Raw genomic sequence first — 15,883 nt, 5'->3', positions numbered from 1 at the left:
TATGAACATCGATTAAGCCCCACTTCTCTAATCACAACATCCACCGAAAAGACAAGGGCTGATTTCCAGATGCTTACCATGCATTCTTTAAAATGACCCTTTGACCTCAGAGCCCTAAGTGGTTTGTGTCTGATTTGGGGAACTTAACGGCCCTTTCAAAATGACATGACTTCTAAAATATGGAGGAGACGCTGGCAGAAATTGGCTTCCCTGACTTAGAGAAGGCGGTTTTCTCTTGATTCATTCTAAAATTGTGGAATGCAGACCCTGGGATATAGGACTTGGGCCCCACTGAGCCAGAGATAGATAAATTGCATTTTTAGATAGATGGATGGATAGATGAATATTGATTAGCTCAATCAGTGGTGAAATCCAATTTTTTTTACTACCAGTTCTGTAGGTGTGGCTTGGTGGACATGGTGTGGCTTGGTAGGTGTGGCAGGGGAAGGATACTGCAAAATCTCCATTCCCACCCCACCCCAGGGAAAGGACATTGCAAAATCTCCATTCCCACCCCACTCTGGGTGGTATTTGCCGGTTCTCTGAACTACTCAAATTTCCGCTACCGGTTCTCCAGAACCTGTCAGAACCTGCTGGATTTCACCCCTGAGCTCAACACTATAGCAGGAAGGAGATACAAATAACCCTTCCTGAAGTTATGAATATGATCTTTAGACACTTGAAAGCTGCCCATAGAAATCAGTGAAGGAATTCAGGACTTTAACAGAGGCCTAACTGAAGAGTAGTGCAGGTAGTCCTTGACTTACGACCAAAATTTCTGTTGTTAAGTGAGACATTTAAGTGAATCTGGCCCCATTTTACCACCTTTCGTGCCTCGGCTGTTAAGTGAATCACTGCAGTTGATAAGTTAGTAACTCGGTTGTTAAGTGAATCAGGCTTCCCCATTGACTTTGCTTCTCAGAAGATCTCAAAAACTGATTACATGGCTGGCTGGGAAATTCTGGGAGTTGAAATCCAAGCCTCTTAAAGTTGCTAAAATCGAGAAACATTTATAAACAGACACAAGAGATGCCTTTACGAATCTTATGGTCTAGTTGTCCAATGCAGACTGATTTTCACAATAAACTAATTATGTGCCTCAAATACATCATAATGTTGAAATGTTTATTAATTATTTGCATCTGCTCCTGTCAAGGATTCCAAATGGAGTGTTTCGTTCTATTAAAACAGCATCTGTAACAAAGCGAGTGATTTAACCTAATGTTAAATTCGGTTGCTAGAATAACCTCACTCGCTCATTCTGCAATTCTTGGCTCAAAATACACATTTCGTCCTGGCTCATTTGCTGAAAGGTGAACAGCAGGAGAACAGGGAATGATTTTATTATGATAGAGCACCCTCTAATGTCCAACAATCAAAATGAAGCAACATCCTTCATGCCTTTTTTTTACCAACCAATGCAGAAAACAAAAAAAAATACACGATATTATTTTGTAGATGAAACAGTTCCTGAAATATCTTAGGGCATAGGAATTTTCCAATCTGTAGGGCTGAATCCTTGAATTACTTTCCCTTTTGCTTACATAAGTCATCCTCCCCGATGCTAAAATCCAAATCAAAGACTATTACTTCACATACGTAGAATAAATACATGTTCCTAGAGAACTGGCCCTGTGGTCGAAAATTCTGATTTATAGTTTGATTAACTACCCTTTCAGGCCTAAGGATCATGATTAGAAGAAGAGCACTATCAATCACTTATTAAACGGTTTGTAAATATTTTTAATTATGCTGATTGCCATGATCCAGACAATCAAAAGTTCAGAGATTCTATCAAATAATCAATAATTCTTCACATTGTACAGTGAATCCTAGCTGAATGACCAAAATGCAGAACAGATCAGTACAGTGAACTGGAGGAAACTGGAGGTATTTGGAATTGAAGCAGATATTTTGGAAATCACAAGCTGAAGCCGTGATAAGTTAGTACAATTCTCAGAATTTAGTTCATTTCCAGCCTACTATTCTTTAACTAAATTATATTGCATATAAGCTGATACTAAAACTCTAAATCTCAAATGTAATTTAGAAGAAAGCATAAAAGCACGCAGAACTATTAACACTTCCCATAAAACCTAGGAGGTTAACCATTGTACTCATTTATTGGAATGTTTCTGGGAATCACAAAAGGGATTGCTGAGACCCACTGGTCATTTGTGATGTGATTGTTGCATCTGAACATTTACGGACCATCACCCAAGAGATGAGGTTGAGTGGTGTGGTAGGCTAGAGGTGGAGCTCTCGCCTCACAATCAGGAGGCTGTGAGTTTGATCCTAGATAGAGTTTAGTTTAGTTTAGTTTATTGTCATTGCACCTCGTACAATGAAATTAAATGCCATCTTCAGTGTACATTATAACTGTAAAAATAAAACACAAACACACAGCCTTCACATTCTATACAATTGAACTAAAAACCCGATATTGCATTAGTAATAGTAGAATTCAGTATAGTTACCGCTCTGGGATAGAAGCTGTTTTTCAGCCTATTTGTCCTTGCTTTTATTGACCTGTACCGTCTGCCAGATGGTAATAGTTCAAAAAAACAACAACAACAACAACAACAACGGGTGCCTAGGATGAGATGGGTCTTTAAGAATGTTTTGAACTTTCTTAAGGCAGCAGGAGCTATAAAGCTCTTCCAAGGAGAGGAGAGGGCAACCAATGATCCTCTGGGCAATGATGTTGACCCTCTGGAGCGCTATCCTATCTGCCCCGTGCAATTAGCAAACTATACACAGGTGCAGTAAGTTAAAATACTCTCTATGGTGCAGCGGTATAAGGTCACCAGCAGTTTTTCATTCAGTTGTTGTTTCCTGAGAAGTCTCAGGTAGTATAATCTCTGCTGGGCCCTTTTGACCAGTGCTGCAATGTGAGCGCCCCAGGTCAGGTGACAGGAAGGATATCCGGTCAGTAAACACTCAGCTCCATTCAGTTGTCCAGACTCCATTAAAAGATGATGATGAACCAAGAGATGAGATTGCCTCAGAGAGTTTAGCTTTCTGTCCAACATGGCAGCTATTTAGTGAACGGGCAAAGATTTCTCCTTCCCGTGCAAGCAACGTTGTGAACGCATCTACGACATGCTGTCAAAATCCTAAAGGTGTTCCCTCTTGCAAAGGTTGCCCACCTAAGGCATCTACTCGCTACTCACAAGCAACATAGACCCCCGAGGCTTGCCATCCAGCTATGCATTCAGATTAAAAACATCCACAGAGACAGATTAAACCATCCTAAGAGGAAAATATAACAATTGGACTTACTGTGAGACATCTGTTACAGCAGGCAGAAGGGCCTCTTCAGCTGTCAGGTCCACATCTTCCATGAAGCTGCTGGCTCTCGACATCCCACCGCTGTTGGCTTCCAAATGTTTCTTGACTAAGTTTAGAAGGTGAAAATGGGAAATGGAACGTACATTAATCTAGCTAGGGAAGCCAATTTCCTTAGCATGTCCTTTTCTACTGTATATAACATAACATAACATAATAACAGAGTTGGAAGGGACCTTGGAGGCCTTCTAGTCCAACCCCCTGCCCAGGCAGGAAACTCTACACCATTTCAGACAAATTGCTATCCAACGTCTTCCTTAAAATTTCCAGTGGTGGAGCATTCACAACTTCTGGAGGCAAATTGTTCCACTTATTGATTGTTCTAACTGTCAGGAAGTTTCTCCTTAGTTCTAAGTTGCTTCTCTCTTTGGTTAGTTGCCACCCATTGCTTCTTGTCCTGCCCTCAGGTGCTTTGGAGAATAGTTTGACTCCCTCTTCTTTGTGGCAGACCCTGACATATTGGAAGACTGCTATCATGTCTCCCCTAGTCCTTCTTTTCATTAAACTAGACATATCGAGTTCCTGCAACCGTTCTTCATATGTTTTAGCTTCCAGTCCCCTAATCATCTTTGTTGCTCTTCTCTGCACCCTTTCTAGAGTCTCAACTCTACAGTCTTTTCTAGAGTCTCAACATCTTTTCTATATGAATAAGCTACTGTATGCAAATGGGAACAATCCAAGGGTGGTCTGCTGGGGGTTTGCAGGGGTTCGGGAGAACCTCTAGCTAAGATTCTGTGCAGTTCAGAGAACCCCCAAATCCCACTCCTGGCTGTCCCCACCCACCCCATCCTGACTCTCCCAGGAGTCTCCACGTGGACCGTTTTGGATGCAAGTAAGTACAGGATACACATGGAGGCTCGGAGAAGGCAAAAAATGGGCCTACTGGAAGTTCGGGAAGGCTGGAAATGGGCCCGTTTCAGAGCCTGGGGAGGACATTTTCACCCCACCCCCACAGAGGCTCAAGTTAAGCCTCCAGAGCCTGGGGAGGGCAAAAACGCCCCCCCCTGCCGTGGTGCAGGAGGTTGACTAGGTCACACCCACCATGGCCATTCCCACCCAGCAACCGGGCAGAGTTGTTGAAGCCCAACCCTGGAGCAATCCCCATACTTCCTCACACTGATGATGTTAGGCTCACAGAGCACCAAGGACTCCAGAGTTCAACCTTGAGCTATAGTTATCCTCTTCTGTCGCTTTTCCCCCACCCACTATTCTCGGTCCTCAGTGACTGAAGGCATTTGTTTGAAAATCGGTTCAAACAAACAGGTAGGGGAAGGATTTCCTTCTGGCAGTTCTAAGGTAGAGTTTATCAACTGAAGCTTTAGGGGCCAAGATGCATTTTGTTGATATAGGTGGTCCTTGACTTACGACCACGATTGAGCCCAAGATTTCCGTTGCTAAGCGGGACAGTTGTTAAGTGAGTTGGGCCCCATTTTATGACCTTTCTTGTCACAGGTGGGTTTTTTTTATTCGTAAACATTTTTTTTTCAGGGTACATTTCTTTTTTTTTTATTCAAAAAGTTTTACAAAATTTTTTTTCCCCCTTTCCCCCCCTCCTCCCCCCTCCCTTCGCAACCCCTCCCCGAGACTTCCCAGAACAGAATACAGGGTATTGTAACTAACAAACATAATCTAAAATATAACATAAAACATATTCCATTTCACACCATCACACTATCAATTCCTTCTTTCTTAAACTCTAATACATAGCAATTCCTAACTTCCCCAAAAGCAATCAAAATAATACATCATAATCATTCAAAACAGTCTGATAACTCTTAGTCTGATATCTCGTTGAATATAGTCAATCCATTTTTCCATTCCTTTAAGTATCTTTCTTGCGTATTGTCTTTCAAAAGGCTGATATCTTCGCCATCTCAGCCAAATTGGCAACTTTCAATATCCATTCTTCTATTGTTGGTACTTCTTTTTCTTCCAATATTGTCCTATTAGTAATCTTGCTGCAGTTATTAGATTTAAAATCAATTTAGTCTCAATTACTGTACAATCCGTAATAATTCCCAACAAGAAAAATTGCATCAGGAACTTTATCTTCTTTTCAGAACATTTTGTAAAATCCACCAAATTTTTATTTTCCATAATAATTCCCACAATTTGACCAGTGTACAATACAATCACTTATCCAACAATCGATCCTATACTCAAATTATACTCCATCAGGGCTGCTCGACTGCCACTCTCTCCCTTAATCCTTTCTACCCTTCTCATCCTTCTTCAACTTTCCCCACCATCCTTCTCCTCGCTTTCCTACTTCCCCACCTCTTTCCCACTTCTCACTACCATCCTTTCTAACCCTCTATCTTCTCCTCCTTCTTCTCCTCCTATCCTTTCTTCTCCCTCCCTTCTTTCCTACCTACCTACCTGCCTACCTACTTTCTTCCTTCTTTACTCCTCTTTCCTTACCCTTTCCCTTCGGGAGTGGTTACTGAGCAGTCCCGACTTTACACCATTCCAACTTGTTTAATTCTACCATTATTCCTGTACAATGGCAATCAATCAATTTATAATCTTCCCCTTCCCCCCCATTTCCCCCCTCCCCCCCGAGACTTCCCAGAACAGAATACAGGGTATTGTAACTAACAAACATAATCTAAAATATAACATAAAACATATTCCATTTCACACCATCACACCATCACACTATCAATTCCCTTCTTTCTTAAACTCTAATACATAGCAATTCCTAACTTCACTCAAAAACTAATTGATATTTTTTAATCTGATACTTATTTTGAATATAATCAATCCACTTTCTCCATTCCAAAATATATTTTTCTTGTGTTCAGTCTTTCAAGTAGGCAGAAATTTTTGCCATTTCTGCTAAATTTGATACTTTACTAATCCATTCTCCAATTGTAGGTAAGTCTTCTTTCTTCTGGCAGTTCTAAGGTAGAGTTTATCAACTGAAGCTTTAAGGGCCAAGATGCATTTTGTTGATATAGGTGGTCCTTGACTTACGACCACAATTGAGCCCAAGATTTCCGTTGCTAAGCGGGACAGTTGTTAAGTGAGTTGGGCCCCATTTTATGATCTTTCTTGTCACAGGTGGGTTTTTTTTATTCGTAAACATTTTGAATACAGTGTATTGTCAGGGTATATATCATTTACAAACGAACAACAAAGAAAAGACAGTAAAAAACATTAACACAGATATTATTGGTAACAATGGTAATAACGTAACAGAATAGTTTTGGCTAAATTTCTTTTTCTATTAGCTTATTTATAAATCTCATTGACCTCATCCCATTCCTAAGAGGACTATAAGGGGCGTGCATAAGAGCACAAAAGTGACTACCATTCCTGTCCTATTGTTCCCTTCATTATTTCAAATTAATATAGTTGATGCATATTTTTTTACTTATATATACGTATATATATATTTTCTTCAAGATATGTCGTTTTATTTATGACAATGTTTGTGTATACTGTTGTGACAAAAATAAAAAAAAAATCTGTTAAATATATTGGCATATTTATAGTTATAAAGTATCTTTATATTTAATTCATGCAATAATCTTTCTTCATCTAATTTTTACCTCTTATCTCTAACCACTCATAAAATCTATTCCATATCAAGTAATATCCTGTGCCCTCTTTGTCTTTTATTTTTAAAGTCAGTCTGTCCATCTCAGCATAGTCTAGCACTGTGTCGTGTCCCACTCCTCCGCTGACGGCCGGGTCAGGGAAATCCGAATCAGGCTTGCCTCTGCAGCTCTGCCCAAAGTCCTAGCAAAGTCCTCAGAGCAGGCAAGAGACCAGAAAGTGACTTCAGCAAGATAAGTTCGACTTTGCCTGACTCAGAGAATGCCAGAAAACAGGTCCTTTATATAGGCCATGGGGTGTGGCTCCATGACTCAGCACTCATTAAGGCCTGCCCCTCCCTTCCTTCTGTTGCCTCCGCCTATCCAGTCTTCTGATGCGAGGGTCACTCCAATCAGCAGCTGTTGGAAATAAACCTTCCTCAGGCTCACATGCTGTGGAGGAGGGGCAGGGGTCTAGCTGCTCCGTTTGCCTGGGCATGGAGCCAGGGCTGGGGCCGGGGGGTGCTCCCTCCTCTGCAGCCTGCTTGGGCATGGAGCCAGGGCTGGGACCGGGAGGTGCCCCCTCCTCTTCAGCTTGTCTGGGCATGGAGCCAGGACTGGGGCCGGGAGGCATACATTCCTCCGTGTTCAGGAGCGAGAAGAAGGCCCCGGCTGCTGTGAGAGCGGGCAAGACACAACACACTGTGACGGCGAAACTATGGCACGCGTGCCACAGGTGGCATGTGTAGCCATATCAGTGGGCATGTGAGCTCAGCTCTGGTGCACATGTGCGCGTCGGCCAGCTGATTTCCGGGCCTTCTGGGCCCACCAGAAGTAGGGAAACAGGCTGTTTCCTGCCTCTGGAGAGCCTTGGGGGAGGGAAGACTTGTTTTTCTCTCTCACCTGGCTCCAGAGCCTCTCTAGGAGTCTGGGGAGGGCAAAAATGGCCTTCCCCATCCCCCCAGGGGTCCTCTGGAAGCTGAAAACGGCCCATTTGCCAATTTCCGGTGGAACTGGAAGGCCCATTTCTTGCTTTCCCCAGCCTCCAGGGCCTCTCTAGGAGTCTGGGGAGGGCGAAAATGGCCTTCCCCACCCCCCTTTAGGTCCTCCGGAGGCCGAAAATGGCCCGTTTGCCAACTTACGGTCCCAGACTCCCCTCCCTCCCCTGACTCCTAGAAAGGCTCTGGAGCCAGGTGAAAGAGAAAAACAGGCCTACCAGGCCATCACGTGCCAGGAGCAGGGAGAGCGGGTGGAGGGGGGATCGCTCACAAATGTGCGGGGTGCATAGAATTATGGATGTGGGCACACACATGTGTGACCCCCCCAGGCCCCCCTCCTGTCATGCAATGGCAAAAAGGTTAGCCATCACTGGTAGCATCTTCCAAATTACATCCTTATCGGGAGGGGTATTCTCATTTTTCCAGTATTTTGCAAACACAATCCTTACTGCTGTCAGTACATGCAAAACTAAACATGTAGTCCCTTTATCATAATCTCCGTTATGAGATGTAACCTTGTCACAAGTGAATTCCTGTAGTTCTTAAATGAGTAACACGGTTGTTAAGTGAATCTGGCTTCCTCATTGACTTTGCTTGTTGGAAGGCCACAAACAATGATTCACAAGACCCTGGGACACTGCAACCGTCATAAATATGAGCCGGTTGCCAGGTATCCAAATTTTGGTCATGGGGCCATGGGAATGCTGCAACGGTTGTAAGTGTGGAAAACGGTCATAAGTCACTTTTTTCAGTGCCGTTGTAGAATAGAATAGAATTCTTTATTGGCCAAGTGTGATTGGACACACAAGGAATTTGTCTCCGGTGCATAAGCTCTCAGTGTACATACAAGCAACAAGTGATAAATCATGATCATGTAACTTGTTTATTTTACTTCGTTTTGCTTATTATTATTTTTTTAAAAAATGACTAGTTTCTAGACACCTGAAGTACAGATTCACTCTAAGGAAAATTCATACAGGGCCCAAACATTCGGTAAAATGGCAGACAAAAAGCAGCAGACAAGTTGGTTTTGGTTTATCTATGCAGTGATTTAAAGCAGGGCCCATGTAAAGCAAGGCCCGTTTGTTCGCCTTCCAGGGAAGTAGACATGAGGTGGCACAATTTCATACTTAAGGCCTTTAAGCCTTAAGGCCTAGACATAAAGAAAGTCTGATGGAAGAGCATATATCCATCCACAAAATTCAAGCATACTGTCTTATTATATCTCTGTCTGGAGAGAGAGAGAGAGACAGAGAGAGAGAGAGAGAGAGAAGATGGTTGGATGGACAGACAGACAGAGAGACAGACATGGATGGATGGAAAAAAGATAGGAAGGATCATTGAATGGATGAATGGAAAAAAGATAGGAAGGATGGATGATGGATGATAGACAGACAGATAGATAAAGATAGACGAGAGAGAGAGTGAGAGAGACAGACAGACAAACAAACAGACAGACAGATTAGACGGACAGATGGACAGATGGACAGATGGACGGACATGGATGGATAAAAGATTGGATGGATGGATGGATGGATGGATGGATGGATGGATGGATGGATGGAAAAAAGATAGGAATGATATATGACGGACGGTAGACAGATAGACAGACAGATAGAGATAGATTATTATATGATAGACAGACAGCAGACAGACAGACAGACAGATAGACAGACAGATAGATAGATAGGCAGGCAGGCAGGCAGGCAGACAGAATTGTATTAATGAAATATAACAACCAGAAGTTATGGTATGTTTAAATATAATCAAAATATATGCTAATATAGTCAGAAAAGAATATACAGAATAGTAATCAAATAAGTGACATTTGAAGAAACAAAAGATATATCCATAAAGTATCAATATGCAATTAACTCAGTCATCTAACATATTATTAAATATAACTATTTAAGCCATCTATTGCCCCATCTTATCCATTTTAATATATTATTTCAGTACAACAGATTTAGATTCTTAATTTTTCATTGTTCGGATGCCTTAACGTATTGAATACAAAGGAAAGAAAAAAGTGTACATTCTATCAATGGATAAATATAGATTTTTTATTAAGCGAAGGTCTGCATCGCTGAGATTTATATGCTTGTTTAAAATGACTCGCATATTCACAGTGGTGGGTTTTGTTTTTTTCCAACCTACCTGTTTGCTTGAACATCCGTGTAAGACCTAATGGAGGAAGAAGGATGCAACGTGTTCAAAAGGAGGCCCTCATAGTTCTTAGCGGTTTCTAAATTGATCCTAAGTGGGAAGATTATCCCATTGTTCTACAAACAACCCCAACTACGACATGGGGAGCAATCTGCGTGAGAACTTTCAAAGTGTCCTTCACTTGGGGAAGAAAAAAATAAAGCTTTCATCAGAAAAGTTCAAAATTTTCACAAGTTCCACTTTTTGCACTAGCGCTCTCTCTCTCTCTCTCTCTCTATCGCTCCCTCTCTCTCCTATGTTGTAGAATCTGCCACAACCAGCCCATTATAGATGAGTCACAGTCTCCAATTCCACTACCCACTTTTCTGTCTGGATTAATATTAAAGGACTGCACGTCGGTTTGCTACCTTCTTTGGTAAATGTAAATTATGCACGATCTAAGTTTGGAAGGTTTTCCAAGGAATGTGTTCTGACTCCAGCCCCTGAACCTGGCCCCATGCCCAAAAGTGACTCTGAGGGGGAAGGGCCGGTAAGGCTTACCTCGGGAGCACCGATTCCTTTGGCTCGGCTCCAGGAGCCAGAACCAGACCAGTCGGAGGACGTAATGAGGCCGTCATCCCCTGATTCCTCCCTTCCCCAGGCTACGCCTTCAGACCCAGCTGATAATAATAATCAAGCTTGGCTTGACCCGCGCTTCAGAAGATTAAAGAGGCGGCATCATCAAAAGGAAGGGTGGGGCAGGAGCTCCACCCCACAGGATATATAAGGAGCTTTGGGACTGCTCTCACTCCATGGGAAGCAAAAGTTTAGCTGAACTGTTTCAAAAAGAGCTTAAAATCTTGCTACATGAGTCATTTGTTTGAACTTTGGCAGGCAGCCGAGATTTCTCTGTCAGGACTGATAAGAGCTGTGAATCCACTGGCTGAAGGCCAGTTCGTGGGTCTGAAGTGGGGAAGGAGACAGAACAATATCACTGATTGTTTCATCTCACACAAAAAGGGATCAGCCTAGATTCCCTGCGTAACATAACCAAACTAAGTCCAACTCTTATTGAGTACTGTTGACCTTTCTAACTCTAAGCACCTGCTGGCCATTACTTGAGAAGATTCCTAAGTTTAAGCTATATCAGTTAAGTCACTTTAATTGAACCTTTACATGTGGACCTCGTCTTTCACACCTGACTAGTAAAGCCACACTTGGATTACTCCGTTCAGTTCTGGTCACCTTGGTACCCCCCAAAAAATACTGAGGTCCTAGAAAGAGTGCGGAGAAGAGCAAAAAGATGATAAGGGATCTGGAGGCTAAACCATACGATGAACATCTAAGGGAACTAGGTACATTTATCCTAGCAAAGAGAAGGCTTAGAGGTGACATGGTAGCCATCTACCAACACTTGAAGGCCTGTCACAGAAAAGAGGGATTGGTTTATTCTGCAAAGCACCTGAGGGCAGGATAAGAAGCAATGGATGGAAAGTAAGTAGACACAGGAGGTGTTGTGACCCAGGCCCAAGTAGGTAGTGATAAGCTTAGTCCGTGGAAAAACAAACTTTATTCAAACAGCTGGGAATTACTTCATTCACAGCCTCGTTCAATTCAAAGTAAAACAAATGCCTCCCAAAACAAATTCCTCAGTTATCTCACAAACCTTAGCCCAATTAGGCAAACAGCCAAAGGCCCTTCCTGGCAAACATCCAGGCATACACGAAGCAGAGGACGAAGCAGAAGATGCAGCTACAACATTGTTTTCCGGCAAAGCTGAAACACCGTTGCTGGTCTATTTTAAGCTTTATGGGAGAGGGCAATCATCTCTTGGCCCTACTCCCGAGTTGTCCTCTCTGCTTGAGCTGCTCTTGCCTTCTGGCAGCTCTTCTCATGCGTGCATTAGGAACAGGCTCCTCCTGTTCCTCTGCCTCACTACTATCAGTCTCTGGAGGCTCTGGAGTCTGCACCTCACTTCCCAGTGGCCCTAGCCTCACCTCAGCCTCTTCACTGTCCAACTCCATTGCCAGCTCTGTAGGCTGCTGATGGACCACAACAGGGGGAACCAGTCTGGAACTAAGGGAAAATGTCCGGATGATGAGAACAATTAGTCAATGAAACAGCTCGGCTCCCAGAGTTGTGGTGCTCCATCGCTGGAGGTTTTCAAGAAAACATTGAACAGCAATTTGTCTGGGATGGAATTAAGAACTCCTGCCTTGCACAGGAGGTTGGACTAAAGGACCTCTGAGGACCCTTCCAGACAGGGGTGAAATGCTCCTGGATCGGACTGGATCACGCGATTGATTTGGTAGCAATCTTTGCCGGTAGTTCAGTGATCTGGTAACGTTGGCTGAGGGAAGCTCTGTCCACCCACACGGGTGTCATTACTTCCCGGTTTTAACTAGGAAGTAGTGTGTTTTTTTACCTTCTGCGCATGCACAGAAAGTCTATGCGTGCATGTGATGCACACACACGCACTTCGGACTGGTAAGGAAAGTAAGTAGATTTCACCCCTGCTTCCAGCCCTATGATTCTATGACTATTACAGCCACTATGTACAATAGACAGACAGAAGACAAGCAGAGCACATTCAGAAACATCAAGTAGCAGTTAGAACACACTATACTGTCGTGTCCCACTCCTCCGCTGACGGCCGGGTCAGGGAAATCCGAATCAGGTGTGCCTCTGCAGCTCTGCCAAAGTCCTAGCAAAGTTCACAAGGCAGGCAGGAGACCAGAAAGTGATTTCAGCAAGATAAGGTAGACTTTGCCTGACTCAGAGAATGCCAGAAAGCAGATCCTTTATATAGGCCATGGGGTGTGGCTCCATGACTCAGCACTTATCCCGGCCTGCCCCTCCCTTCTTTCTGTTGACGCCGCTTATCAATTCTCCTGAAGCAAGAGTCACTCCAGTCTGCAGCTGTTGGTAATTGACCTTCAGGCTCACATGCTGTGGGGGAGGGGGAGGGGTCTAGTTGCTCCGTTTGCCTGGGCATGGAGCCAGGGCTGGGGACTGGAGGCGCTTCTTCCTCCTCAGCCTGTCTGGGCATGGAGCCAGGGCTGGGGCCGGGAGGCATGCTAGGACATTCCTCAGCATTCGGAAGCAGATAAGAAGGCCCCGGCTGCGGGGAAAGCGGACGAGGCACAACATATACAAACTCTTTAATCCCACCAAACATGGACAAACTGGGGTATCTTTTCAACTGGGAAACTGGGAACATCCTAGGCCAAGCTAGATCCAAGCACACTAGGGAATTCCTAGAAGCTTGGCATTCCGACAAATCCGCCATCAATAGACAGAGATAAACCACATTTGTATGCTATTCAAAAGAGAAAACAAAAAGCTACTCTCACCAACACCGACAGGGCAAACCATGCTATATAAATAGGGAGTAAACCACACACTCACTAGCACTGATGATGTTACCTAGTAGGGTGATGAAATTTCTGCAAGCAAATAACCAAGCTCAGAGACCATCAAGGATTCTAACATAAACTGATAAATTTCAGAATTGTTTTTCACTTTTCTTTTTTCCTGTTGTATCTAAATCTACGAATCAGGGGAATGAAGCAGTGGTGAAATTCAATTTTTTTTTAAAATACCGTTTCTGTTTCATGCGCTTGATGGGCATGGCGTGGCTTGGTGGCGTGGCAGGGGAAGGATACTGCAAAATCCCCATTCCCACCTCACTCCAGGGGAAGAATACTGCAAAATCCCCATTCCCACCCTACTCTGGAGCCAGTCAGAGGTGGTATTTGCCGGTTCCCCAAACGGCTCAAAATTTCCGCTACCGGTTCTCCAGAACCTGTCAGAACCTGCTGGATTTCACCCCTGGAATGAAGGAAAACTGCTTAACTCCATCCTAAGATGTTAAATTATCCGGATACAATTTCACAAAGCTTGACTCCATAGTGAAATCCCGCAGGGAATCTCAGTTTCATTTCAGTTGGAAATAAGGGCTATTCCACAAACTATAAAATGACTGTGTAAGGAATTCCACAAAGCTCAAATCTGTTATCCCAACCCGCCCCCACCACCTTGTCAATGAAACTATAAGAATATTTCAATTTTCTTTTTTTATGTTGTGGGCTACTAAAGATCCTAAGTAGCTGACTTGCTCAGGTTTTAAAAGAACAGTGTACACCAGGGGTAGTCAACCTTTTTATACCTACCGCCCACTTTTGTATCTCTGTTAGTAGTAAAATTTTCTAACCGCCCACCGGTTCCACAGTAATGGTGATTTATAAAGTAGGGAAGTAACTTTACTTTATAAAATTTATAAAGCAGAGTTACAGCAAGTTAAAGCATATCATTGTCACAGTGAATTTTATGAAAACTTAATGAAAATGTTTTTAAATAATGCTATGAAAATTTTTTTAAAAGTCAATTAAATTTTTTTAAAAATAAAAGTGCTTCAGTATCGGACAAAACCCCTACCACCCACCATGAAAGCTGGAACGCCCACTAGTGGGCGGTAGGGACCAGGTTGACTACTCCTGTTGTACACAAAGAAAATGAAATACCTTTTGGTAGACTTAAAAGCTCACATGAACTGTGACATGCTTGCAATTCAATTAGGAAAACACTTTGACGCATGCAAGAGTACGGTACACCCAGGGTTGTCCATAAAATATGGTCCAAATAATTAAAATGACGACCCTGATGGTGTCATTGAAGGGCTCCTTCTTTTGTTGAACACAACACATCCAGATGTCAGGATAGTTCTGGAAGTATTGAGTCTCCAGCTCATTAAAGCAGTTGTGTCTCTTCGGAATCTAGGATGTACTAACCCAAAAAGTACCAAGCCCAAAAGAGACAGTCAATAGTTTACCTGCAGGTTCATCGAGGTAGAAATTCAATTCTTTCTTGTCTTCTTGATCATCAATGAAGTCGTAAGTAATCTGAGGAATGGATAATGCTGTGTCTCCTGGATTTATAGATGTCAAACCATTATCCCGCCCGGGTTTCCCTTTCCTTTTATATCTTTTACTCTGAAACAAAACAGAACGCTCAAATTTTATGATCCTCCATATACAGGAGAAAATCATGCTTACAGACTTTTGAAAATGTTACACTAATTCAGGGGTGTCAAACTCGCAGCATCACGTTGTTGTCATGTGACGTATCACGACTTCTTTTCCCTTCGCTAAAATGCGGGGTGGGCGTGGCCAGCGTGTGATGCGTCTGGTCTGTGGGCTGCGCGTTTGACATCCCTGCATTAGATAGTCAAAAGTTAATACCTAAATCTGTTGTAATTAAAAAAATAATAATTGCAGACTACAGCAGTGGCCAAAATTGTGGAAAACTTTTGGGAAAAGTGTATTTTTCAGGTTTGATGGCTAATGACACCACTTCTTTTTTTGAAGTTTCAACATAATCCCATTCCACTGCTGGAATGGCCTGGGAATAGCCCAGATCTTCATCCAATTGAAAATCTATGGAGCCGACTAAAGAAACTTGTTAGTCAGAAGCGACCCAGCAATAAAACCCAGTTAATAGAAGCCATCATTCAATCTTGGTTTCACATTATAACAGCTGCAGAACTAAAAGACTTGGTTCACTCCATGGGAAGACTTTGTAAGGCCGTAATTCATGCTAAGGGTTACCCAACTAAGTATTCACTGACATGGTGATCGTTTTTGTATATCTCATTTTTTTCTATGGTGATAATTTTTGTATATCTCGTTTTTTCTACGTGTTTCACTTTTCTTCTTTAAACTGTCACTGCTATTCTAATAGCAAATCCTTCATAAGAGTTACTGCATTACATTCTTGATTAAATGATCTTTCCATTGATATATAATTTTATGGTACTACTCTCCCCCAAAAAGTGGTGTTATTAGTTAGTTTTAG

General features: G+C 42.8%; 1 protein-coding gene across 1 annotated transcript in view; it reads right to left on the bottom strand.

Annotated features, from left to right (window-relative positions):
• The window catches only part of LOC131202007 (potassium voltage-gated channel subfamily KQT member 1-like), a 144,999-nt gene that overhangs the window by 102,838 nt on the left and 26,278 nt on the right, over positions 1-15,883 (bottom strand). The window contains exons 10-12 of the mRNA XM_058190509.1: positions 14,832-15,021; positions 10,043-10,069; positions 3,283-3,397 (exon numbers count right to left, since the gene is read on the bottom strand). Coding sequence (XP_058046492.1) covers positions 3,283-3,397; positions 10,043-10,069; positions 14,832-15,021 — 332 coding nt within the window. The remainder of the gene's footprint in view (positions 1-3,282; positions 3,398-10,042; positions 10,070-14,831; positions 15,022-15,883) is intronic.

Source organism: Ahaetulla prasina, chromosome 7, assembly GCF_028640845.1.
Source record: "Ahaetulla prasina isolate Xishuangbanna chromosome 7, ASM2864084v1, whole genome shotgun sequence".
In the NCBI taxonomy this organism is placed as follows: domain Eukaryota; kingdom Metazoa; phylum Chordata; class Lepidosauria; order Squamata; family Colubridae; genus Ahaetulla; species Ahaetulla prasina.
The sequence above is the reverse complement of the archived record's forward strand: the minus strand, read 5'-3'. Positions and strand labels throughout refer to the sequence as shown.